The 24,375-nt window shown below is 41.0% G+C and overlaps 2 protein-coding genes across 16 annotated transcripts in view; one reads left to right on the top strand and one right to left on the bottom strand.

Annotated features, from left to right (window-relative positions):
* The window catches only part of HECW2 (HECT, C2 and WW domain containing E3 ubiquitin protein ligase 2), a 410,471-nt gene that overhangs the window by 35,127 nt on the left and 350,969 nt on the right, over positions 1-24,375 (top strand). Inside the window, exon 1 of one of the 7 annotated variants that reach the window (XM_045034182.1) lies at positions 5,126-5,247. The exons of 4 other annotated variants lie outside the window; for them this stretch is intronic. The gene's annotated coding sequence lies outside the window, so the exon portion shown is untranslated. Of the gene's footprint in view, positions 1-5,125; positions 5,248-5,281; positions 5,399-6,079; positions 6,201-24,375 lie in introns of those variants that run through there. 2 more of the 7 variants (XM_003990989.5, XM_045034180.1) reach the window with 2 other exon arrangements.
* LOC123379227 (translation initiation factor IF-2-like) lies at positions 1,174-6,961 on the bottom strand. 9 transcript variants are annotated; one of them, XM_045034193.1, is made up of 4 exons: positions 4,996-6,961; positions 4,799-4,851; positions 3,103-3,482; positions 1,174-1,423 (listed from the first exon to the last, which is right to left on the bottom strand). In XM_045034193.1, exons 1-2 carry the CDS (start codon positions 6,295-6,297, stop codon positions 4,840-4,842), a joined length of 1,314 nt encoding a protein of 437 aa, XP_044890128.1. In that variant the 5' UTR covers positions 6,298-6,961; the 3' UTR covers positions 1,174-1,423; positions 3,103-3,482; positions 4,799-4,839. The 9 variants fall into 9 exon arrangements, with proteins under 9 accessions (XP_044890128.1, XP_044890127.1, XP_044890130.1 ...); XM_045034192.1 differs by lacking the exon at positions 3,103-3,482 and adding an exon at positions 2,933-3,035; XM_045034195.1 differs by lacking the exon at positions 3,103-3,482 and adding an exon at positions 2,933-3,035 and having other exon boundaries at positions 1,174-1,303.

Here is a 24,375-nt window from a genome sequence, read left to right as displayed (position 1 = left end):
TGCCTGTGACTTATTTGTTTTGTAACTGGAAGTGTGTACTTGATTTCCTTCACCCATTTTGCTCACCCACCAACTCTCTCCCTTCTAAGGCAATCACCAATCTATTCTCTGTTTTATAAGTCTGGGTTTTGTTTGTTTGTTTTGGTTTGGTTTTTAGGTTCCACATATAAGTGAAATCATGTGATATTTGTCTTTGTCAGACTTTTTTCATTTAGCATAATGTCCTCAAAGTCCATCCATGCTGTCATAAATGGCAAGATTTTGTTCCTTTTTATGGCTAAGTAGTACTCCATTGTGTGTATGCACAGCTTTTTTATTCATTCATCCATTGATGGACACCTAGATTGCTTCCATTTCTCAGTCATTATAAATAATGTTGCAATTAACATAGGGGTACACATTTCTATTTGAATTAGTGTTCTCATTTCTATCTTTGCATAGATACCCAGAAGTGGATTTGCTGCATCATATGATCTATTTTTGTTTTTTTGAGGAATCTTCATACTGTTTTCCACCATGGTTGCAACAATTTACATTCCCACCAACAATGCTTGAAGGTTCCCTTTTCTCCACAACTTTCCAATAGTTATTCCTTTTTTGTAATAGCCATTCTGACAGGCATGAGGTGATATCTCGTTGCAGTTTTGATTTGCATTTTTCCAATAATTAGCGATGCTGAACATCTTTTCATGTGTGTATTTATCATCAGCATGTCTTCTTTGGAAAAATGTCTATTCAGGTCTTCTACCTATCTTTTAATCAGATTTGTTTGCTTGTTTGTTTTGTTATTGAGTGGGATGAGTTCTTCATGTATTTTGGGTATTAACCCCTATTGGATATATGATTTACAAATCTCTTCTCCCATTCACTACCAACCAATGGTTTCCATCACTGACTAGTTGTTTCTTCTAATCAATTTACTTAGAGCTGCAGACTCAGTGGCACAAGATAAATTTTAGTTATTATAGCAACATTTTATTGTTTTTCCACTGCATATCATTATAACCATATTTCTAGCTTCTAATATTAGTTTCCTTGTTGCTTGCTACTGAACTCCTAAGTAAATGACACATATTTTAGGTTTTAATTATAGCAATACCCTACTTCAAAATACCAGTTTCCGTTGTAGTCAGGATCATTAATGCTGGCTCATGTAACAAATAACCCCACATCTAATTATCATAGCACTTTATTTCTTGCTCACATCACAGTCTCATATCAGTTAGTCAGCTTTCCTCCAAGTGATGGTTCAGGGATCCAGTCTCCTCCTATCTTGGGATGACACCATTGCAATATGTAGCCTCTGTGGTCTCAGTAAAGGTGAAGAGAATGAGAGAAGTCACATTAGATTCTTAATCTTGAGGTAGAAGTGACACCCATCATTGCTCCTTAAATATTTGCCGGAAGTGATCACATGGCTATCCTAAGTACAAAGGAGAATGGAAAATGTAGAGGAACATATGGATATTGTAAACACTCACACTTTCTGCTGTATCTTATTTGACCTCTCATTCTCATTCCCTATCCTATTAGAATATAAGCTTCACAAAGGCAGTGATTTTTGTCTCTGCCCCTCACTTTTATATCTTCAACACTTAGAAGAGTACCTGGCTCACAGTAAGTGGTTATTAAATATTTACATAAGGAATATATGAATGGGAGAATCCAGAGCTTTTCGCCACTGATAATGGGTGAGAAATTAGAAGAAAATGAGAAAAGATTCCAAGCAACCAAAATAGATGCCACAAAATGTAGGCACTAAAGCTCAAGTACATTATTCACTGACCCTCCTCCTTTCCACAAGCCATTCTAGACAAAGTTCTAATGAGAATATATATCTAGAGTATAGATTCCATGCAAGACATAAGCAGGAACTTAAGAATGAGATATGATTATCAATAAAAGAAAAGGTGATAGGAAAAATATGGGATTCCAAGAAGAAGGTTACTTTTTAAGTACAACAACAACAAGAAAACTATAATGGTCTAAGGTCATTTGGTGTAGAGGCCAAAAACCTGTTACATACCTACATAGTACCTAACGACATCACTGAATTACAGCACAGTAAATAAATCATAGCCACTATGAAAATAATGAGGCAGTTAGGTTTGGTAAACTTTCTTTAAAAATACAGAAAAGTTGGGATACATTTAAGTTCCATTTTGGCATTCACATGAGTACCCTTATGTCAGACCCCAAATGCCCTAATTGTACTTCACCACTTATTCCCTTCTAATGGTTGATAGATAAAATACGACAGGAATGGACGTCTCAAAACATTATTGCATTTAGTCATTTCTGTGGAAGCTCCCACCCCATGAATGCTATACTGATTAGGCCGCGTTTAGAGTATCTGTTTCGATAGGGGAGAGGTCCATGTTTTTTGGAGTCTGAAGATAATACAGCTCAGAACCTTCTTTAAGAATACACACACATACACACACACGAAAAGAATACACAGTTTACATATTTTTTTAAATATTTGGAATTAAAAATCACAACAGATTACAAATTAGAATAAATTCACAAGTATCAGACATCATCAAATATAAACAAATACAATTATTAAAAAAATTAATTGCCTAATATACTTTCACAATACTTTTCCCTACATTTTGGCTGTATACTGTTTTCTTCTTCATGTAAAAATGATTCTGTCACATTTTGTTCTATAGCATTAAGAGCTATTTCAGTCTTTCCATTAGCGTAGTTGATTGAAATTTCTTTTTATTATTGATACTTTAGAAGAGTTTCTTTCCAGTCTACAGTTCATTATTGGAAAAGTTATATACATTTTTAAGATTATTGTCAAATATGGAAAAATCTCTACCAAACTTCTTTCCCCTATATTAAGGTGTGGGGGGATTTTCCACATTCCAGTTCTGGGTCCATGTATTCTAAATATTGTCTACCCCGTTACCTGTATACTTACATGCTGGATCCTGAAGGACATATTCATTTGCTGATAAGGTGTCTGGCCCTCCACCTTTGTGTCATAATAACCTGTGGTCAGATAACTGTAGGCCTTTGAGCTGCTGGAATAGATGTCACTGTTACTATAGGCTGTGATGCCCATGAACTACATACATTTATTCCACTTACAAAGTCAATTTTCCCTTAGCCAGGTCCCCAAATGTCCATGACCACCATAATGCTGGGGAAATTATGACAGAATGGAAGTTAGATGAAAGGATACAGCAGGCTCTTGAGATTAAAATATTTTACTGTTTAAACCTTTACAGAAATGTAAGACCATGGGAACATATTGCTAGGATTCCGCCTGTGGTGTTAGAAGGGGCTTGATGTTTCAGTTTCTTGGAATCTGCCTTTCTGTTCAGCTTTGGACACTACACTTCAGAGGCAGTGTAACCTAGGATGATGAAGAGTCAGGACACTCATATAATCAGCAGTTAGAGTCCATGCAAAGATCTTAGGAGACACAATTCAAGTAGTGTACAAGTCTGTCCTCAGTTATTGGAGTCCTGTGAGGTAAAAGAAGTATTATGACTCAATATTAGGAATCACTTTCTAGGGTTAGGCCAGTTTCAACATAGAATTGATCAGCTTGTGAAATACAAGTTTTCTTTATAAGAATGGTTTAAGGAGAGGGTTTAAGGAGAGGCTACGTGAGAACCTGTCACGGATTCTGTGAAGGGGAGACTCATATTAGGTAGTGGCGGTGATAGGGGATGGGGGGGGGGGGTCAGTATGAAATAACCTAACCCGTACACACTTTTACAAGTCTGAGATTCTAGGATGACTTTGCTATTAATTTTAGTTGACACCTTAGCCTCAGGTTTAATGCTTGATAAATGGAAAATTTTAAAGATTAGATGGGGCTACTTTTAAGGTAAGAGGAAAAAAAATTTTTCTTTAAACCTAAGAGCAGCAATAGTGATTCATTTTAGTGTTATTTACTTTTATGCTTTTTTTATTTAAGGCAAGATTCTAACATAGTTAATCAATACAGGAGGTTAAAGGTTGGAGGTATGGAGTTGCTGGGACTAAAGCAAGTTGTAGAAACAGAACATCATGTGGGATCTCTATGGATCTTCTAGTAGGAACAAAAACAGGCTTTTTTTTTTTTCTTGCCATGTGCTGGGAGGGGGGGGTTCCTCAATTCTGTGGAATAGCCTAGCAATGGACAGATGTCTGGGAATAATGAGTCAGGGCTTTTCTATGACAGGTAACAGAACACAATTGAAACTGGTCTAAGCAAATAAAGAGGAAGGGGATTTATTGGCTTCAGAGGTAGCATTCATTCAGACATATTTGCCTCCTAAGGCTCAAAAGGCATTATCCTCTCTCAGCATTCCTTCCCTTGAAGTTGGCTTCCTTCACCTGCATTAGTGGTACCTGTTATCACTGCCTTATTAGTTATCCTTGTTTAAAAGGCTTCTTGTTCTGAACTGATTCAGCGAAAGCCCCAGATGGAGTTCTCCGACCAAGATATCCATCTCAGAACCAATCTCTGTGGTCTGGACTATGATGACTGGCAGTTCTGGGGAGTGAGGATGGGAGGTGTAACCATCCAGAACCATTAAGACTCCTGGGCAAGAGGGAGGGGTAGTTCCCAAAGGGGGTAAAAAATTTTTTTCTTTTAACAGAGAAGGGTGGGGAAGATGGATAATACTGAGAGCACACACTCAAAAATTCCAAAATAATGGATATCCATTATTTAGGGGAGGGGACAATGTTTGGGGACTTCCTCTATAGGGCTATAGTTGTTAAACTGTAAAATCAAGTAAATCTTTCCCACATATGGATAGATATCATGCATAGGGGGCAAGATCCTTACATTTTGGCGTTTTTACTCTTTCCTCCAAGTGGGACTGAGAGTCAATGAAGATGCTACAGAAGAAGTAAATGGAAAGCTGAAGCTATTAATGCAGTGATTTTTTAATTTAGTGCCCTCTTTAGGCAAAGTACCCCGAAGCACTTTCAATAATCCATTTTTATTATGACCACACCCCGTGTAGGTGACATGAGTATTACCGTCTTGCCCTTGCAGTTGGGGAAACCGAGGCATGACACTCCTCCATTCAGCTTTTCGGTGGGATTTGGGCAGAGACCTGCTTGCATGACCTCAGAGGGTCTCCTTCCTCCACGGCGCCTCTCAGAACTCTCGTGTCCTTCGGCGTCGCAGGAGAGAAGCTCCGGATCCTCCGCAGCCTCGGGATTCGTCTTCCGCCCGGCTGTACCCGCCCCACTCTCCCGCACCTTCCTCAGGAGGTCCAGCTGGCCAAGGTCTGGCTGTCCCTCCCGTCCTTCCCCCTGCCCCCCGACTCCCTTTCCCCGGTCCCCGACGTGCAGGAAGCCCCCAGCCAAGCGCCCCGCAGGAAGGTGCGGGCAGATGCTGCCCAGGCGTCTAACGGGAGGGGCGCCGGCGCCGCCGGAGGTGAGCGGGCCGGCCCTGCGCTCTCCGAGGGCCGGGGCGCAGGGGTTGGTTGGGGCGGGCGCCCGGGCTAGCCCGGCAGGAGGAAGGTGGCGGCGGGAGGGAGGCCGGGCCAGGCGGCGGGTAGCGGCGAGAGGGGAGATCCAGGCGGGCCGGCGCACTGCTCGCGGGCGACGCCAGGAGAGCGAGCGCCGGGGAGCCGGACGCTGCGGAGCGGCTCGGGCACGCGCCGCGCCCCGCCGGGGTCGCCGAACTCGGCCGGAAACCTCCTCGCGGCGCCCGGACCCCCGGCGCCCTCTCGAGCGCGGGCGGGAGACATGGCTTCGCGCGTCCCCGCGGCCGCGGGTGCTGACTCGACACAATCGGCGGGTCGCGCGGGGGGCGCGGCGTAACCCGGGGGTGGGCGGCGGCGCGGAGCCGCCAGAGGAGCTCCGAGTGTCGCTAGGAGCGAAGGAAGATGCCAGCACAAAGGCGAGCGGAGACCCAGCCCGCTGCGGAGGGCGGCGGGAAGAGTCGCTGAGGGGCGCACCGGACGCGCTCTGCTCTTGCGCCGCGTCTCTCCCGTCGCCGCCTCGGGTCGCGGGGTCGGGGACGGCAGCGCAGGGTCCCTGGGCCCCTTGGCAGCGGCCGCCGCAGTGGGGAGCTGCATGCGACGCGCGGCGGCGCCCCCGGCCGCCTGCTTTCCCCGCGGCGCGCACGGACCGGCCGGAGGGCGCCGGGGCCGCCGGTCTGGTCGACTGCGGGGGCGCCCTCCCGCCCCGCGGCCCCGTTCCCACCCGCAGCCCTCGGCGGCGCCGAGCCCCAGGTGAGTGTGCGGCCGGCGCCGGGCCCTGGCGCCGCAGGTACCGGCTAGCGGGAGGTGCCTTTGTTTTCCTCCCTCGCGCTCCGGCGCGGTCATTCATTTGACATTTTGGCTTCCGCTACCTTGAAATGCGGGCGAGAGACACCGGGACGTGTTTTCTGCTATGATTATCCGAGGGAGCTGAGACTTTCGGGTCCGTTTGGGCATCATTTGAGGGAGAGGGGGCTTCATTTCTTTTCGGTTAGGAATGTTTTGTGAACATCCTCTGCTGGAGCTTGGGGCCTGGAGAAAACTGGGGCTGCAGATTTAGACGTAGTCGTTTCCGAGGACGTGCAACTGCAGAGGTCTGGCTCTTCCATGCCTGTCTTTTCCTCCCTTTGCAGTGCTCAAGTGTTTTTCCTTTATGATTACCAACTTTAGGAAAATCTTTACAGGCATGCTTATTTCTCTAAGAGTTGGAAGTCTTTGGAGACAATACTGAGAGCTCACAGAGTTACAGGGGATCGATGTTAAAGTTCGAGAAGGCAAGCATCGGCGATCATCATAGATAGAGGTGGACGGTAGGCAAACTTCCTGGGAGGCTTTAGCCTTCCTGGTATGTTTCTGCTCTCACTGCCCCAGAGTCAAGGAAACTCTGAATTCTCGCTGTACTTACACCTTTGTCAAAGGGTGAGACTTGTCTTTTCTTGCGCAGTTTTCTGTACTTTGTCCTTTAGAAGAAAAAGATTTTTATGCAATTAGTAGAGTCTTCCATTAGACCTGGTGAAATTTCATGTATTCGTTTGTCTTACCAGAATGATTTTCATTTTACTGTTTCTCCTTTTCCCTCAAGGGCTCATTTCTTCTTTGCCTAGAGAGAGCTTTCCCCACCCCCCTCCTCCCAACAGATGGCTGTACCCTCTGAGAGGTTATCTTTAACATGACACTCACATTACCTATACAGAGAAATCAGTTATATGGCTTATCTTTGGCGTTATTAAAGCAAGAGGCCTAATCTGGATGGGGATATTATTAATGGTGTGAAAATCTGGAGCTTGCTAATCTGTTTGGTCATCAGAAGATTCCTGCAGGGATTGTTTATATAGTGTGGGAGACAGATGGCATCCTTAGCAGACAAGAGAAGCCCGGCATAAAGGGTCATTGTATTTTTCAGAAACTATCCACTTCACTGTTGGGAGGAGGGGTAGGGTGCTGTGGAGGGTGGGGAAGATGTAATTTTGATCTCCCAAAGGAGACATTATAACCTTACCATTTGATCTCCTAACCAGTTAATTTCTTCTTTCTTTGAGCATTTAAAAAGTCATCATTAAGTTGTTTGTTTTGATTATTTGTTTGGCACATTTTGGTCTCATTTGTGGTTATGTGAAGCAGTTTAAACAGTTATATTAGCAAAGATGTCTTTGCATTTAAGATTACCATACCACCTTTGGGGAGAAAACAGTCATAACTTTCTTAGCTCTTGTTCATTTCAACAAAGGGCCCCTTGCTTGCATACAGTCTCCTCGCTGGAAGGATGGTAGTCCAATCTGCATGAATTCATCCACCATCTCTATGGCAGGTGGTTCCCAGTCTTACAGCCCTTGCCCCCAGAGCCTCAGCTGTGGATAGTATTTACCTTCTGTAATTACTTAGCCCAAGACATTTGCTTTACCATCGCCTCTATCACAACTTTGAGCAGACTTTGGCAGTGAATCTTTATGAATGACCATGGAGTCTGTGAAGAATCAAAGTCATTCTGAATATCTGAGATAAGCCAGCTGGAGCTTTTCTGCTCCATCCAGTATTATAGCTCTTTATGTGCTGTAGATTATAAATCTGGTCTTCCCTCTCCGATTGTGAGGGAAAATATCCCAGCAAATTAATATTCATCAATGACAGGACTAGATTTAATGAAGAACATGAGCAATGTTTGACCCCTCTGAACAGGAAATATGGAATAAAAGTAAGCATTGGCTTTGTTTTTCTTGGGCAATGTGATCTTGAGAGAAAAACATGGTTTCTTATTCTTTTCAAAGACTTTTTCACCCTTGATTTCAGCAAAAGGCAAAGAAACTTAGGTTGTTACCTGTAGTTGAGGACAGATGCTATAACCTTTTCTGTGGATGAATGTATTTTGCGGGAGAGGTGGCTTTTTGGGTTCTGTCCAGTTTCAACGGGTGCCCTAGCGTCAGTGAAATGATCTAACACTCGAAATACTTTTTAAATCACTGGCTGGTATCTGTGTACCCTCTTACCAGGTTGCTGTCTCGTGAAGTGTTGCTTTAAGAGAAACCCGAGGCTCCGGGCCTGAGGCTTGCTATGAACCTGGCCTGGATCCACGTTTTAGTGTATTGCTTTTTTCCTTGGGTAAAAATGGAACCAGTTTTGCATGGTGCGTTTAATAGGGAAAGGCAGCATGGAGTGAAAACCTTTCCATTTCCATTGTTGGAAGCCAGGCGTGACCTGAAAGAGAGAGGACTATATTTGAAGTTTGGTTGACCTAACAGAGACAGAGGTTGCTTCTTTATACACAGGATGTCTTTTGTATGGGAATATGAATGGGGAATTAGAAGAGTGACCAGACCTCCTAGTTTGTCTGCAACAGTCCTAGCTTATTCCTGTTGACTTGTCTTAGTTATCAAAAGCACTCCTATTCACGTTTAAAAGTGCCCTGGTTGGGATGATAAATTTTTTGGTCATCCTAGATGTTAAGGAATCTTGACTTTTCTTTACCACCCTCTCCGGACCACAGATTTGTCTTTTATTCATTATATGCAAAGATAAGCAAGACAGGGGCGCCTGGGTGGCGCAGTCGGTTAAGCGTCCGACTTCAGCCAGGTCATGATCTCGCGGTCCGTGAGTTCAAGCCCCGCGTCAGGCTCTGGGCTGATGGCTCAGAGCCTGGAGCCTGTTTCCGATTCTGTGTCTCCCTCTCTCTCTGCCCCTCCCCCGTTCATGCTCTGTCTCTCTCTGTCCCAAAAATAAATAAACGTTGAAAAAAAAAATTTAAAAAAAAGATAAGCAAGACAAACAAAACAAAACAAAAAACAAAAAATGCACACAGAAAAAAATATCAAGGAAGATAGAAGAATGAGGTAATTGATTATGTATTTATTTACACATATAGGAAAGAAATAGTTTTATCCTTAAGTTGCTAAGTGTCTGCTATGGCTCTAAGCCTATGTTATTATTGTCTTTCAAGAATGTGAAGAGCTAACACTTCCCTGTTGACCTAGGGCCAACAGGGCTTGCAGAGAAGAATGTGGTGAGCCTGCTCAGCCCATGAAAGTTCTCATAGGGGTTTGAGATTGTGCAGGTGACCTGGTAAAGGTTTGGGTTCCAAACCTAGATATTTGAAGCTTGTGGCATCTACTTCTGCAACTGTTGCTATCTACCTCGCCCGCCGAAGAATTGCCTGTTTGAAATAGTTCACTTGCAGTGCTGGCCAGTATGTGTTAGAATTAATTATGGCTGTCACCTTTTCCATACACACTCCAGTAAAATCTTCAAAATTGAGGTCAGCATAGGAAGGGGTTTATTTATCTCCTTTATAACTTGGATGACCATGTAATTCTTTTGTCCAGACAAGGAACTTTTGAGAGTAAAAATTAGCAATAACTGGAAAAGGCACTGGGTCAACAAGCATAACCTGGGACTGTCCCAGGAAGACGATGATGTATGGTCATCTTAACTATGACCCAAGCCATTATCTTTTTATGAAGAATACCCATAAGATGGAAAGATGTCTTTAGCTTCTTCTAGATTTGTTCAACATAATTTTTTTTTAAACAGAGGGAACAGTTAAGACTTTTTTTTTAAAAATGTTTATTTATATTTGAGAGAAACCGAGTGCAAGTGGCAGAGGGGCAGAGAGAGAGGGAGACAGAATCTGAAGCAGGCTCCAGGCTTTGAGCTGCCAGTACAGAGCCTTATGTGGGGCTTGAACCCACAAATCATGAGATCATGACCTGAGCCGAAGTCGGTCGCCTAACCGACTGAGCCACCGCGACTGAGTTCACCCATGGGTGAACACCCCATGTTCAACATAAATTTTTATGCATGTGCATGCATATACATGTATGTGTGTATTGTTTACACAAACATTGATCATATGTCTACAGACGTGTGTACTGTAAGGTTGAAATAAACCGTTCAAGAAGGCCTAGTTATTTGGAAAATTGTGGCCTTCATAATCTCTTCTATGGATTGACTTTTGAACTAAACGCTCTGCATCCAGCCTGTCTAAACTTTAAATCATCTCCTGACCTTGTGTAGTTTGAATACCAATCTGTTAGTATAATTCTTGTTTAAAAACCAGTGTTGGTTCTCACTTTCTGTTTAGTTCTCAAAGATCTGCAGATAGTTTGGTGGTTAGAAAGGAAAAGCAATGAAAACATTTTATTCATTGGTTTATTGACTCAACTACTATTTATTGGGCACCTTTCATAAGTCAGTGTCTGATCTAGTTGCTGAGGATATACCAATGAATAAAACAAGAGATCCCTGCCCTTGTGAAGTTCTCATTCTCTTGGGGCGGAAGGGTGGGATGGGAGACAGATAATTAAAAAAATGAATAAGTAGCTTAAATAGCATGCTAGAAGGAAGTACATGCTTTGGAAGAAAGGGAAAGTAGAACAGGATAAATGTGTTTGAGTAGCCTTCCTGGGGAAAGAGATCCTAACTTTAAGCCAAGACTTTGAAGGAGGCGAGAGAAGTTACTCATACAGAGTTTTCCAGGTGCAAGGAACAGCCAGTGTGAAAGCCTAAAGGATGTCTTCAAAGATTAGCAAGAAGATCAGCATGATGGGGTGGGGTGACTGGGTGGAGTTGGAAATGAGATCAGAAAGGTGTTATAGAAGTGGCAGAGCATGTAGGACCTTGATATTACAATATGAAGAGTAATTACAATCTCAGCAGAAATCCCATTGTGTTCTTAAAACTCATAATATTAAAAAATTGTGTTTGTGCTATGAAGCCTGCACTGGTCAATATGACTTACATTTCACAAATCATGCACTTCATCTTGGTTAATATACTCTTTGTGTCATTTGCTTACTGTTTATTTGTTAAACTAGCATATTTTTGGTTGTTGCTAGTCTTAAATTATACCCCCATTTTGCAAAAATAGAACAGTGGCTCGAGTGGTTCTTTGAAGTGTGAAAATAGTAATTAAAATAGTAATGTAAATGCTGGGGTTCAGAATGTCATAAACATACTTAGAGAACTCAATCCTGCTGCAAATATAAAATGTGAAATCTGTATGTATAAAAACAAGGGAATCCGTGATAATCTCCAAACAGTAACTGAAATTGAAAAGTGCTAACGGAAGTATGATGATGACTATCTTAAAGCTGTTTTTTTTTTTCTTGACTTTGCCATCCATTCGCTCCTAATTCCCAGTCGTTGCCTGTTATGAAACTGTCCAATAGTGGCATGAAGCCATGGATGTTTTGGTGTCATTTTCAAACAAAGCACAGTGGCTTCTCTGTTATACCATTGAAGTTTTCCAGGACAAGCACACAACAATGCTTTCCATTACAAAATTAACATATCCTATTGCTACAGGTAGGGAAGGGACTAAAACCCTAGTAGCATCATTAAAGGACTCTTGTAGCAAAAATAAGAATGAGTCATATTATTGGATAGACACTTGCAAAATCGGCTAGATAGCTAAAGACAAACATCCTTAAAGAGAAACCAGAAGTTATTGACAGAATTCCTCTGTCAAATGACACGGTTGGCTGTTGCATAAGAGCAGTGGAGTAGCATGTGGAAGAGCGATTCCGATCAAGTACATACTAGCAGATATTTCACTTTATGGTTGGATGAAACCACTGAGGTCATGCACAGAATGAATCAGCTCTTGGCACTTGTTCAGGGAGGAGTGCTTGGTGATGCTTTGTTCATTTATCACTGAAAACTCGTGCTACAAGAGAGGAGATTTTTCTTTTGGCTAACTGTTATTAATGAGACTGGAAAAGTTGCTAAGGGGGCAGGACTTACAGAGCACTAGTTTCATGTTCGAATGAGAAGGTGATGGCTTTGTAAAGAAAAGAAGCTGTACCTAGAAGCCAGTCTGTGTGCTGCTCCGTTCACAGATGTAGTGCCTTCTGATCTTGAGGGAATACTAAAAGAGAGACCTGGGTGTAGTCAAAGTGCAGCCCCTGAGTATAGGAGTGTGCTGTGCAAAGTGACAGGCAGGGAGCATAAGACTGCTTTTCCATGCTGACATATGCTGGCCATTTAGAGGGAAGGCACACGTAAAATATTTTATCTGTGGAGTAAGAAGAATGTTTCTTCATGGCACCGATGAGAAACCATTTCTCTTCTGTCAAGTGGCACACCTCAGCAATATACTCTGCCCACAGTGAGTGATGTCAAGAACAGGGAGGGAAGGAAGAATTGTCAACAAATAAAACAATCTGCAACAATCTTAGGACTAAGAAATTTTTTCATTAGAGAAAGTTGGAGATCTACATTGACCGTAAAGGGTTACGGTGGTAATATTTTCAGTAATGGACAGTCCTTTAAATAATAACCATATTTCCTCTTGATGACCCATTAAAAGAATAAGAACACAAAGAAGTAGAACTTAGACCTACTAATTTGATGGAGAGAAGGTACAAGTGTATACATGGTATTTGAGAGCATGTAGAGAACCATGCTGGGAGGAACCTAGGCCTTTAAGATTTTCATGGAGATACTGGGTGTTACGGGGGGACAGGTAGAAAGAGATGGAGAAGTCTGACCACTGGACATCACTTTTTATATACTTTTGCCTTAGGCTTGGCTTCATTCGAGACAAATGGAGTTGATATTCAAAAGCTTTCAGGACATGATTTGTATTGCCCCTGACCTAACCTAGAAAAAATAAATGATCTCTAGTGGTCTTGGATTCTCTATGCATAGGCCTTCTTCCCTTCCTCCCTCCTTCCCTGTCTTCTTCCCTCCCATCTTCTTTTCATTTGTTCTTTCCACCTTAAGTCATTTATTTGGCATCTTTAAGCTAGAAGAGACTTTGTGAGCCCATCTCTTGTATCTCCGTGTCTTAGGTGGATACCTGTGCTACCCAGGGCAAGAGGGATAAGGGCCTCTAGGGGAAGGAAATTCTGTTCCTTGCTCAGCTAACCCACTCTAATGTGTAATGTCCAGTTATAGCACGCATTTAAATTTGAACCCTCATTCTTCAATGAAGATCCATTTCCCTTTTTTTGAATATAAATAAAGATGGAATCTTTGTCTTTTGTCTGATAACCCGTCTATGTTGGTCACCATTATTTACTTCTAGAACATAAGCGATTCATGCATTATTCATTGAACAAACATCGAGAGCTACATACGTGCCAGGCTCTATGCTAAGTGATAGGTATAAAAGAGGTTGATAATTAGACATGGCCCTGTCCAGATAAAACAGAGAATCTAGTAGGAAATAGACAAGGATATGATAAACAAATACATACATAATTGCAAAGCAAATGTGGCAAAAATATTTACATTTGTTAAATGTGGGTGGTGGTATATGGGCTGCTATTAACTTATGAACTAGATGAGCTTCTGAATATATATTTGCAATGTTTCCTAAGTAAAAAATGAAAAAATATGGTCGGAAGCGTAAGTACTTTGTAGAGGGGACTTCGATAGACAGTGGAGTGTAACAGACTTCCTTTGGATGGAGTAGTCAGGGAAGACCTGAAGTGCACCTCATTGCCTGCCTATGTGAGAGGGATAAGGGTCACTTGGACAGGGTTCAGAGAAGAGTCACAAAGATAACTGATGACATGGTTGGAAATAAGACGTATCTATGAGAACAGTCTCGAAGAACTGGGGATGCTGAGCAGCGGGAGAAATTTACCTGATGCGGCGGGGTTGGCTGTCATTTTGTTAAATTTATAGGGTCTTTTACACAACCACATTCTCTTCAGTCACGTCCGATGCTCAACAGCAGGCAAGGCATGTTATTCCGGTTAGAATTATGTGTGAGAGGAAAATTGAACTTTTGTGCTTCAGCTGAGGAAAAATTGGAAAGGACCTGAGAGACAGACCAGTTCAGCCTTCCTGTGAAGAAATATCTCTTTAATGTTCTTCACAGGCGGTCATCAAGTTCTTAGGAGATCCTTTCCATGCTTCCTCTACTCAGAATGGGGTGGTGGTGAGTGGGGCACTCACTCTGGTTTACTTTTATTAGGCTGGTCTTCTTTCTGTCCCGTAAATACCCCAGACTCCTCTCTCCTTCAGTACCTTCCTTCTACCACAGGAGGCACTTCCCACCTGGAACACCCACCAATGGAACTTACTCTTCAGGCCCCGTACCTCCATTGCCTTTCTGTATACAATCTGAAAACAGTAGTTTTCCCATTTTTCCCGTCTTACCTTTCTGAAGAATATGGCATTTCTTGTAGCATATGTAGCTTCCTTTGTCAGTGACTGACAGAAAGGGCGGGTAGAATCAGTGTCATAATCTGAGGGGATAGAAGGAAGTGGGTTTGGTTTGACATCTTCCCCTCCAGATGCTGATATGCCACCCTCATATCACTGTTTTATAGCAGTTAATATCATAATCTTCTTTGCTTTAGATGGTGTACTAGTTATTTTGTTTCCTACCAGCCTTTTGCCAACTAGGTTTTAAGCACCCTCAATATTTGGAAACTTGGCCAACACCTGTGTATAATGCCCAGTATTGATCATGGAGTGAATATACAATTATCAATGCCTAATGGTTGAAAGGCATTGTTTCTTTCTCATGGACCATTATGAAAGGTTATTATTTATATAAATCAGATATTAAGTTGGCACAGATACTAAATAATTAACATTTTGTAGTTTTTAAAATGGCAGAAAGTCAAGTCTTGGGGGTCTGATCCATTGAGATAATCCTAATCTCAGAACTCCTTCTTCCTTTGTAAGTCTTCTAACTCCTTGCTAGTCAAAGTGTAGTCCATAGACCGGCAAGCATCAGCATCACCTGGAAGCTTGTCAAAAAAAAAAAAAAAAAAAAGAAATGCCGAATCTCAGGCCCCACACCAGAACTGTGAATCAGAATCTGCATTTGAACAAGATCCCCAGCTGTGTTGTATTAGGGAAAGCAAAGTTGGAGAAACATTGTTTTAACTTACCAGAATCCTGAAATTTAGGAGGAGCATTTATCTTCAAAGAGAAGGAAGACTGGAAATGAGGATTTCATCAGTCTCTGGGTGAGATTGTCAGTGCTTTCTGCAGTGTGGCCTCATTGCTCTGCTTCACGTAGAAGCTTCCAGGCCAGAAGATGTCTCTGTAGGAGTGTCCTGGAGGAATTTAAGTGGGTGATATGTGTGAGACATGATGGTGATTACAGGAATTTGAAGCAGTTGTTGGAGTGAGAAACTAGGAGAGCTTGGTAAAGGCGGAGGGGCGTGGCCATGCAAGCTAATACTGAAAATAAAGGAAGAGGTCTTCCCTTTAGAATCTGAAACAATTTCTGATGCTGAGGGCTTGCACTTGTCTTAAAGTCTAATGCCTCCAGAACCAGCAGGTCACAGATGAAACCAGCTGGATGTGCTGTGCATGGAGACCTTGTAGAGTGGTGAGGATCATGGAGAGGCATTCTTCATCAGAGGGGAGAGGGGGCCACTCAGCTCGCTCTGTTGTTACCACATGGGAATTTGGGTATAGCATGGCCAAATCTTCACATTTTTCAAATGAAGCTAGAAATGTAAGTTTGTATGTAAAACATCTCTTGAGTGGTAATTAAAATGTTTTTAGAACAGCACAAGCCAAACAAAATTCATATGCTGCCTGCATCTGTTTTACAACCCTTGTTCTGGAGCCACAGAACATATGAGATTGTATCACTGCTCAGCTTTTGTGATGCAGGGCACCAAACACAGAGGTGTTTGGGTTTTGGTAGGGACCATTTTGGATCGTTATTAAGTAAAAGAAATGAAAGACATGAAAGAAAGGAGCTGCATTTGTGTTGATGACCTGACAAAATGTATATCTGCAGAACCTCGGTGGCTAAAGGTATTGGAAAGAAAGAGTTGGGGGCTTAAAGGAATACAGTTTAGGTCCTGTGAGATCTGAAGGGGGTTGGGACGAGGGTGAGGAAATGGAGACATGGAAATTTCTTGGTACACCCAAGCTGGGATCCCACACAGCAACACAGCAATCAGGGCTGGAGGGCTGGACCACAACTTGGACATTCTTGTGTTGGGAGAGGAGTGTGACGGGAAATAGAATTTGAGTTAATTTTTCTTTAGCATCTGGTTGTTATATTTGGGTGCCTGCTAATATTGAACGTTTGCTGGAATTAGATTTTCAATTAAAGTTTGTCATGGTAAAATTAGCATTTTATATATTTTGAAAGTGAAAACTAGGAGAAAGAATCAAAATTTTTTCCAAATATTTATTATTGATTATGTTTCTTGTTAAAAACTAAGTTCCTCAAGGGTCAGTACTGTTTGTTATTTATCTTTGCATCCTGGCATCTAGCACAGTCTGGGTTAGTGAATGTTTGTTGATCTGAAATGATTGTAAGGCGAAATGTAATTTATTTTTCATCTTGGAAAATCATTCTGTAGGTATTCATTTTCCTCACTGATTAAAAAAAATGATAGCCTTATTGAGATAATAATCCTCATACCATGAAATTCACCATTTTAAGTGTACAATTTGGCGACTTTTAGTATATTTGCGAAGCTGTGCTACCACCACCGCTAGGTAACTTCAGAACCCTTTCATCCCTCCCAAAAGAAGCCCAGTTACTCATTAGTTACTCACCGTGACCCTTCCTCCCACCTCCTGGCAACTGCTGTCCTACATTCTGTCTCTATAGATTTGCCTATCCCAGACACTCAGTTTGTGAGATTGCGTCCCGAGTTGGGCTCCCTGCTGACATCATGGAGCCTGCTTGGGATTCTCTCTGGCCTTCTCTCTGCCCCTGTCCAGCTTACTCTCTCTCTCTCTGCCTTCTTCCCACTCACATGCAAGCATTCTTTCTCTCAAAATAAAATAAATACACTTAAGAAAAGGTGGAGTTATATAATATGTAGTGTTTTGTGATTGGCATCTTTCACTTAGTATAATGTTTTCAAGGTTTATTCATGTTGTAGTGTGTATCAGTACTTTGTTCTTTTTCTTTTAGAGAGAGAGAGAGCGAGCGAGCACAGGAGTGGGGAGGGGGACAGAGAGAGAAGGAAAATCTTTTTCAAAAAGATTCTTTTTAAACTTTTTTTTTTTAACTTTATTTGTTTTGAGAGAGAACGAGCACAAGCAGGAGAGGGGCAGAAAGGGAGGGGGAGAGAGAGAATCCCAAGCAGGCCCTGTGCTGTCAGCACAGAGCCCAACACGGGGCTCGAACTCACAAACTGAGAGATCATGACCTGAGCTGAAATTGAGTCAGACACTTAACTGACTGAGCCACCCACCCAGGTGTCCCAAGAGAGAAAATCTTAAGCAGCCTCCAGGCTCGGTGCAGAGCCCAACGCAGGGCTCTATCCCATGACCCTGGGATCATGACCTTAGCCAAAATCAAGAGTCAGATGCTCAGGCAAATGCTCAACTGACTGAGCCACCCAGGCTCCCCTATTTTGTTCTTTTTTATAGCCAAATAAAATTGTACTGTGTGGATATCCCACATTTTGTTTATCCATTCACCAGTTGATGGACATTTCAGATGTTCTCACTTTTTGGCTGTATTATGAATGATTCTGATATGAAAACTTGTGTAAAAGTTTTTATATGGATATGTTTTCAGTCCTGTTGAGTACATACCTCAGACTGTAATTTCTGGGTCATATGGTAACTACATTTATCATTTTGAGAATCTGCTAAACCATTTTTCAAACTGAGTATACTATTTTGCATTTCAGTCAACGTGTGAAGGTTCCAATTTCTCCGTATCCTCAGCAACACTTGTTATTTATTTTTCTTTTTGACTTTAACCATCCAAGGGAGTATTAAGTGCTATCTCATTGTGGTTTTGATTTGCTTTTCCCTAATGACTAATGATGTTGAGCATCTTTTCATGTGCTTATTGGCCATTTGTATATATTCTTTGGAGACATGTCTCTTCAAATTCATTGCTTATTTATTTGTTTATTTATTTAGAGTGGAGGCGGGGTGGGGGGGGCGGGGGAAGAGAGAGAATCCCAAGCAGGCTCTGCACTATCAGCGCAGAGCCTGAAGAAGGGCTTGAACTCACCAACCGTGAGATCATGACCTGAGCAGAAACCAGGAATCCGACATTTAACCAACTGAGCCACCCCAGGCACCTCTCATTGGTAGTTTTTAAATTGGGTTATTGTGTGTTTGTGTTGTATGAATTCGTTTTATATCCTGGATCCTAGACCTTTATGAAATACATGGCTGGAAAATATTTTTCCGATTTTGTGGATTATCTTTTTACTTTCTTGATAGTGTCATTTGAAGCACAATCATTTATAATTTTAATGAAGTCCATTTATTATTATGTTTTTCACCCTTGTGCTTTTGGTGTCATACCTATCCTTGTTGGTCTAATTATTATGCAAGTTGTGACAGGTAGAATATTGACATCTCCAACTATTGTTGAATTGTCTTTCTCTCAACTCTATCAGTTTATACTTATGTATTTTGTAGTCCTGTTCTGAGGCACATACATTGTTTATATCATTATGTCTTCCTTCTGAATTGACTCTTTTATCATAAAATATTCTTCTTTCTCTCTAGTTACAGTTTTTGTCTTAACGTCTATTTTGTCTGATATTAGTATTGCCAGTCCATCTCTTTTTTTAAGTTGCTCTTTGCATGATGTATCTTTTTCCATCTTTTTACCTCCATCCTGTTTGTGTCTCTGAATCTAAAGTGTCTCTTTTAGGCAGCAAGTAGTTGGATCACTTAAAAAATATGTTCTGCCTATCTCTGCTTTTTGACTAGAGTATTTACCTAGTGACTGGAATGTTTAATTTATTTGCATTTAATGTTAATTACTGACAATAAGATTTTATTTGTCTACCATTTTGCTATTTGTCTTCTGTATGCCTCAGGTCATTTTTATTCAGTTCCTTCATTACTGCCTTGCCTTGTGTTAAATATCTATTTTCTAGTGTGCCATTTCTGTTCCCTTGTTGCTTTTAATTCCCTTGTTGATTTTCATAGGTCTTTATTCTGTCATGACTGATAATATTATTATGATATTTTTTGAGTTATATCATTACGTTTGCTGTGGGGATTACAATAACCTTTTTAATTTAAAACAGCCTTACTCAGATGAATTTTGGAAGTATACAGAAGCTTCAATATAGCTCCATTCTTTACTTTACATATTATAAGCCCATCACTGCACTTTTTTTTTTTAAAGTTTAATTTTGAGAGAGCACACGCGTGCATGTGCAGGCAAGTAGGGGAGTGGCAGAGAGAGAGAGGGAGATGGAGGATCCGGATCCCAAGTGGGCTCCCTGATGACAGCAGAAAGCCCGATGTGGGGCTCGAACCCATGAACCATGAAACCGTGACCTGAGCTGAAGACAGATGCATAACTGACTGAGCCACTCAGGCTCAACTGTCAATGCAGTTGTTCTTAAATCAGATAATAGAAAAGGGTTATAGCAAATACATTTATGTTTTCTTTTACATTTAACTACGTAGTTAGCTTTACTGATTCTCTTAATGTCTTTGTGTAGGTTGGAGTTAATGTTTGGTGTTTTTTCATTTCAGCCTCAAGGACTAACTTTAGTATTTCTCGAAGGACAGATTCTCTAGTGACAGATTCTCTCAAGTTTTGCTTAAATGGGAATGTCTTAATTTCTTCTTCATTTTTGATGGATAATTTTATTGGATATAGAAGTCTTGTTTTACCTTTTTATTTCACTGCTTTGAATATGCTGTTCCACTGCCTTCTAGCCTTCTCTAGTGTCTGATGAAAAATCAATTGTTAATGTTATTGAGAATCCCTTTTATATGGTAGACTTTCCTGCTGTGTTTAAGTTTCTGTCTTTTGACATTTTGACTATGATGTATCTTGGTGGGGTTTCTTTACAGTTTATCCTACTTTGGGTTTGTTGAGCTTCTTGGATGTATAGATTAATGTTTTCATCAAATGTGGGAAGTTTTTGGTCATTATTTTGTTAAATATTCTTTCTGTTCCTTTTCCTTTCTTTGGGGGATTCCCCATACGCATGTATTGATACAATATTTGTTGTTCTCTAGATCTCTGAGGCTCTGTTAGTTTTTCTTCATTCTTTTTTTTTGTTCCTAAGACTGGATAATTTCAACTGACATGTCTTCAAGTTCGCGGATTCTTTTTTCTGCCTAGTCAAATTGTTGAATCCCTCTAGCGAATTTTCCATTTTGGGTATTGTACATTTCAACACCTGAATTTTTAATCTTTTTTTTAAATAATTTTTGTCTCTATATTGATATTCTCTGGTGAAATATTCTTTTTATATTCTACTTTAATTCTTTAGACATGGTTTACTTTAATAATTTGAACATGCTTATAATAGCATATTTAAATCTTCGTTTAGTATGCCCCATCTGGATTTCTCAGGGACATATTTAAAAAAAATTTTGGGGGGCACCTGGTGGCTCAGTCAGTTAAGTGTCCGACTTCAGCTCAGGTCATGATCTCGTGGTTCGTGAGTTTGAGCCCGGCATCAGGCTCTGTGCTGACAGCTCAGAGCCTGGAGCCTCTCTCTCTGCCCCTCACCATGCTTGTGCTCTCTCTCTCTCTCAAAAGTAAATAAACATTGAAAAATTAAAAAAAAAATTAAAAAAAATTTTAATGTTTATTTGTTTTTGAGAGAAAGATAGAGAGAGAGAGAGAGGGAGAGGGCTCAAACTCATGAGCTGTGAGATCATGACCTGAGTCAAAGTCGATGCTTAACTGACTGAGCCACCCAGATGCCCCTCTTAGGGACATATTTTAATTTACTACTTTATTTCCTATGCAGGGACCATACTCTCCTATTTATTTGTGTGTGTGTGTGTGGGGGGGGGTAGGTTTTTGTTGGAAAGTGGACATTTCAAATAATATCTCATGGCAACTCTGAAAATGAGATTTCATTCCCTCCCCAGGGTTTGGTAGTTTTGCTCTTTGTTGTTATTTGTTTACAGACATTTCTGAATAAATTCTGTAAAGTTGTATTTTTTGTCACATGTGGCTACTGAAGCCTCTGCTTAGTTGCCTTAGTGGTCAGCTAGTGATTTGACAGAAATTTCCTTAAATGCTTGGAATGAATAAGTCCTTCCATCGGTGCTGAGAAGCCCTGGGTGCATGTTAGGGTACATCTTCAGCAATCAGCCATGCTGCTATTTACAACTCTGCCTTGGCCTTCAGTTGCTGCAGGCATAGAGGCTCAATGTCAGCCAGAGGTGAAAGATGAGGGTCTTCTCAAATATTTGTTGCATGTGTGTGTAGTGCTACATATGCATGTGGTCTTCTGTATCCCAAGGAATATGTCAGAGCTCTTCAAGTCCTTCTATGTACGTCTTATTCCCCAGATTTTTGTTTTAAGTTTTTTTAGTCAGCCTCTCCTCCATCTCCCCCCCCCCCCCCCCCCACAACTGGTATTGCTGCTTCAGGTGTTTGCAGTGTTAAACAACTCTTTTCTTTTCTTTTCTTTTTAAATGTTTATTTAATTATTTTGAGAGAGGGAGAGAGAGTGCGCCAGTGTGTGTGCGCACACGCGTGTGCACGCTAGCAGGAGAGGGGCAGAGAGAGAGAGAGAGAGAGAGAGAGAATCCCAGGGAGGCTTGACACTGTCAGTGCAGAGACTGACGCAGGGCTTGATCCCACAATCATGAGGTCATGACCTGAACTGAAATTGAGAGTTGGAGGATTAACCAAATGAGCCACCCAAGTGCCCTAAACAATTGTTTTCAACAAATGCTGAGAGGCTAGAGCTTTTTCCAATGAGTGATCCCTGAGTTGGGCCCAGTAAACACAAGCCCTGAGAATGGGGCTTTTCCAGATAACTGCCAGGTCAAATAATGACAGTTCTCTGGGATAGGGCCTTTTTAGGGGAACTCCAAACCCATTTTGCCTTCTCATGGATCACTAGAGTACTGGCTTTCTCAGTCATTTGTGGCTGCAAGGATGCTCATTTTCAAGGGTCCTGTGATACTCGGGAGAGAGTGATGGAAACAGGGAAATTAAAATCCTACAAAACTCAGTGTTCTTATTGAGATTCAAACATTCATGACTCAAGTATCATTGTAATGTTGTAAGTCTTTTGTTTATTTCCATAATTTTGAAAAAGTTGAATTTGACAATTTTTGGTAGCTTTTGTGCTTTTATGGAGGAGCAGATTTTGGGAGATTCTTACTTGGCTATTCTGGAAGTGCTTCCCCCTCCTACTGAATTTTACCACTGGCTGCTAGAATGTGATGTTACAATTGATTGGCTTCTTTTTTTTCTCTTTCTTTCTTTTATTCAAGATTTTGAAGCATGATTTTTTTATTTATTTAATTTATTTTTATTTTTTAGCATTACTTATTTTTGAGAGAGAGAGAGAGACAGAGCATGAGCAGGGGATGGGGAGAGAGAGACACACAGAATCCCAAACAGGCTCCAGGCTGTCAGCACAGAGCCCATTGTGGGGCTTGAACCCATAAACCACGAGATCATGACCTGAGCTAAAGTCAGATGCTTAACCAACTGAGCCACCCAGGCGCCCCAGAAGCACAATTTTTATTATCTGTTTTCATCTTTTTTATCTCTTTTTTTAATGCTTTTTATAGGTATATACTTCTTTAAACATCCATGTGTGTACTTTAAAAATATTTAAATTGAGGTAAAATACACGTAACAAAATTTTGTTATCTTAATTAACCATTTTAAATGTACAGCTCGTAATGTTAAGTACATTCACTCTGTTGTATAAGCAATCTCCAGAACACTTTTCATCTTGGACAACTGAAAATCTGTACCCATTAAACAAAAATCCCCATTTCTCCCTCCCACTAGCTCCTGAAACCACCATTCTACTTTCTGTCTTTATGAATTTGACTACTGTAGCTACCTCATATAAGTGGAGTCGTACAGTATTTGTTTTTTTTGTGACTGGGTTATTTCATTTAGCATAATGTCCTCCAGGTTCATCCAGGTTGTAGTATATGTCAGAATTTCCTCACTTCCTAAGGCTGATTAATATTCTGTTGTATGCATTTAACACATCTTGTTTATCTGTTCATCCATCAGTAGACACTTGTGTTGCTTCTACCTTTTGCTATTGTGAATATGAGCATAGATCTACACATCTCTTTCAATTCCTTTTAGTATATTGCTATTTATTTATTTATTTATTTATTTATTTATTTATTTATTTATGCATGCTTTGTGTGGCAGCATGTACAGAAATATCCAACTTGATAGTTTTCTTAAACAGGTTAGTAAACTAAATGAGTTTCTCAGATTTTGCTCTACAGTACATTCTTCATTAGACCCAATTAAGTATTATTTTCTGATTCTTCCCAGACTTAGACATTACCTCACTTGTTCTCCTATTTTTAAGCTGGTAAAGTTTAACAATTTTTAGATGACTTGACGCCATGTCAGGGGTTAGGAAACGAATAAATTACAAAATTAAATGGAACCCAACTTCCGATTCCTAGTTGAAACCTTAAGTTGCTGCGTTTTGTTATTTTTTATGTACCTAAATAAAAAAGAGTGTAGGGATAAGAATTCTTGTAATCCTTTTGAATAAGAAACCATCATGGGATTTCATAGTTTAAATTTCATTGATAAATGAGTAGGCTACTGGGGACACATATTTAGGGATAGAAAGTAACAGGTTTAGTCATGTAATAGATGTGAGTGGCCATACATTCTTTGTACATCTGGGGAGCAAGCTCAAATACCTGCACCACGTGGGAAGGTAACATAAATCTGTGAAGCAAACTAGATGAGAGCTCTGGTAAGCTGGACCTTACATGCAGTTTCTAAAGGGACAGCTGTTACCAGCTCCTTCCAGAGTGTTGCCCCAAGATGCTACATAAGCTAGTTTTTCTTTCTTTCTTTTTTTGTTTATTTTTGAGAATGACTGACAGAGGGTCAGAGAGAGAGGGAAACAGAGGCTCCAAAGTGGGCTCTGTGCTGAGAGCAGAGAGCTTGATGCAGAGCTTGAACTCGCAGAGCTGTGAGATCATGACCTGAGCTGAAGTTGTATGCTTAACCAGCTGATCCACCCAGGCACCCCGATAAGCTAGTTTTTTTAAAAAGAGAAATTAGAATTTTTATGTGTAATCT

This window comes from Felis catus, chromosome C1, assembly GCF_018350175.1.
Source record: "Felis catus isolate Fca126 chromosome C1, F.catus_Fca126_mat1.0, whole genome shotgun sequence".
NCBI lineage: Eukaryota > Metazoa > Chordata > Mammalia > Carnivora > Felidae > Felis > Felis catus.
Note: the sequence above shows the minus strand (reverse complement) of the source record. Positions and strands in the feature narration are given on the sequence as shown.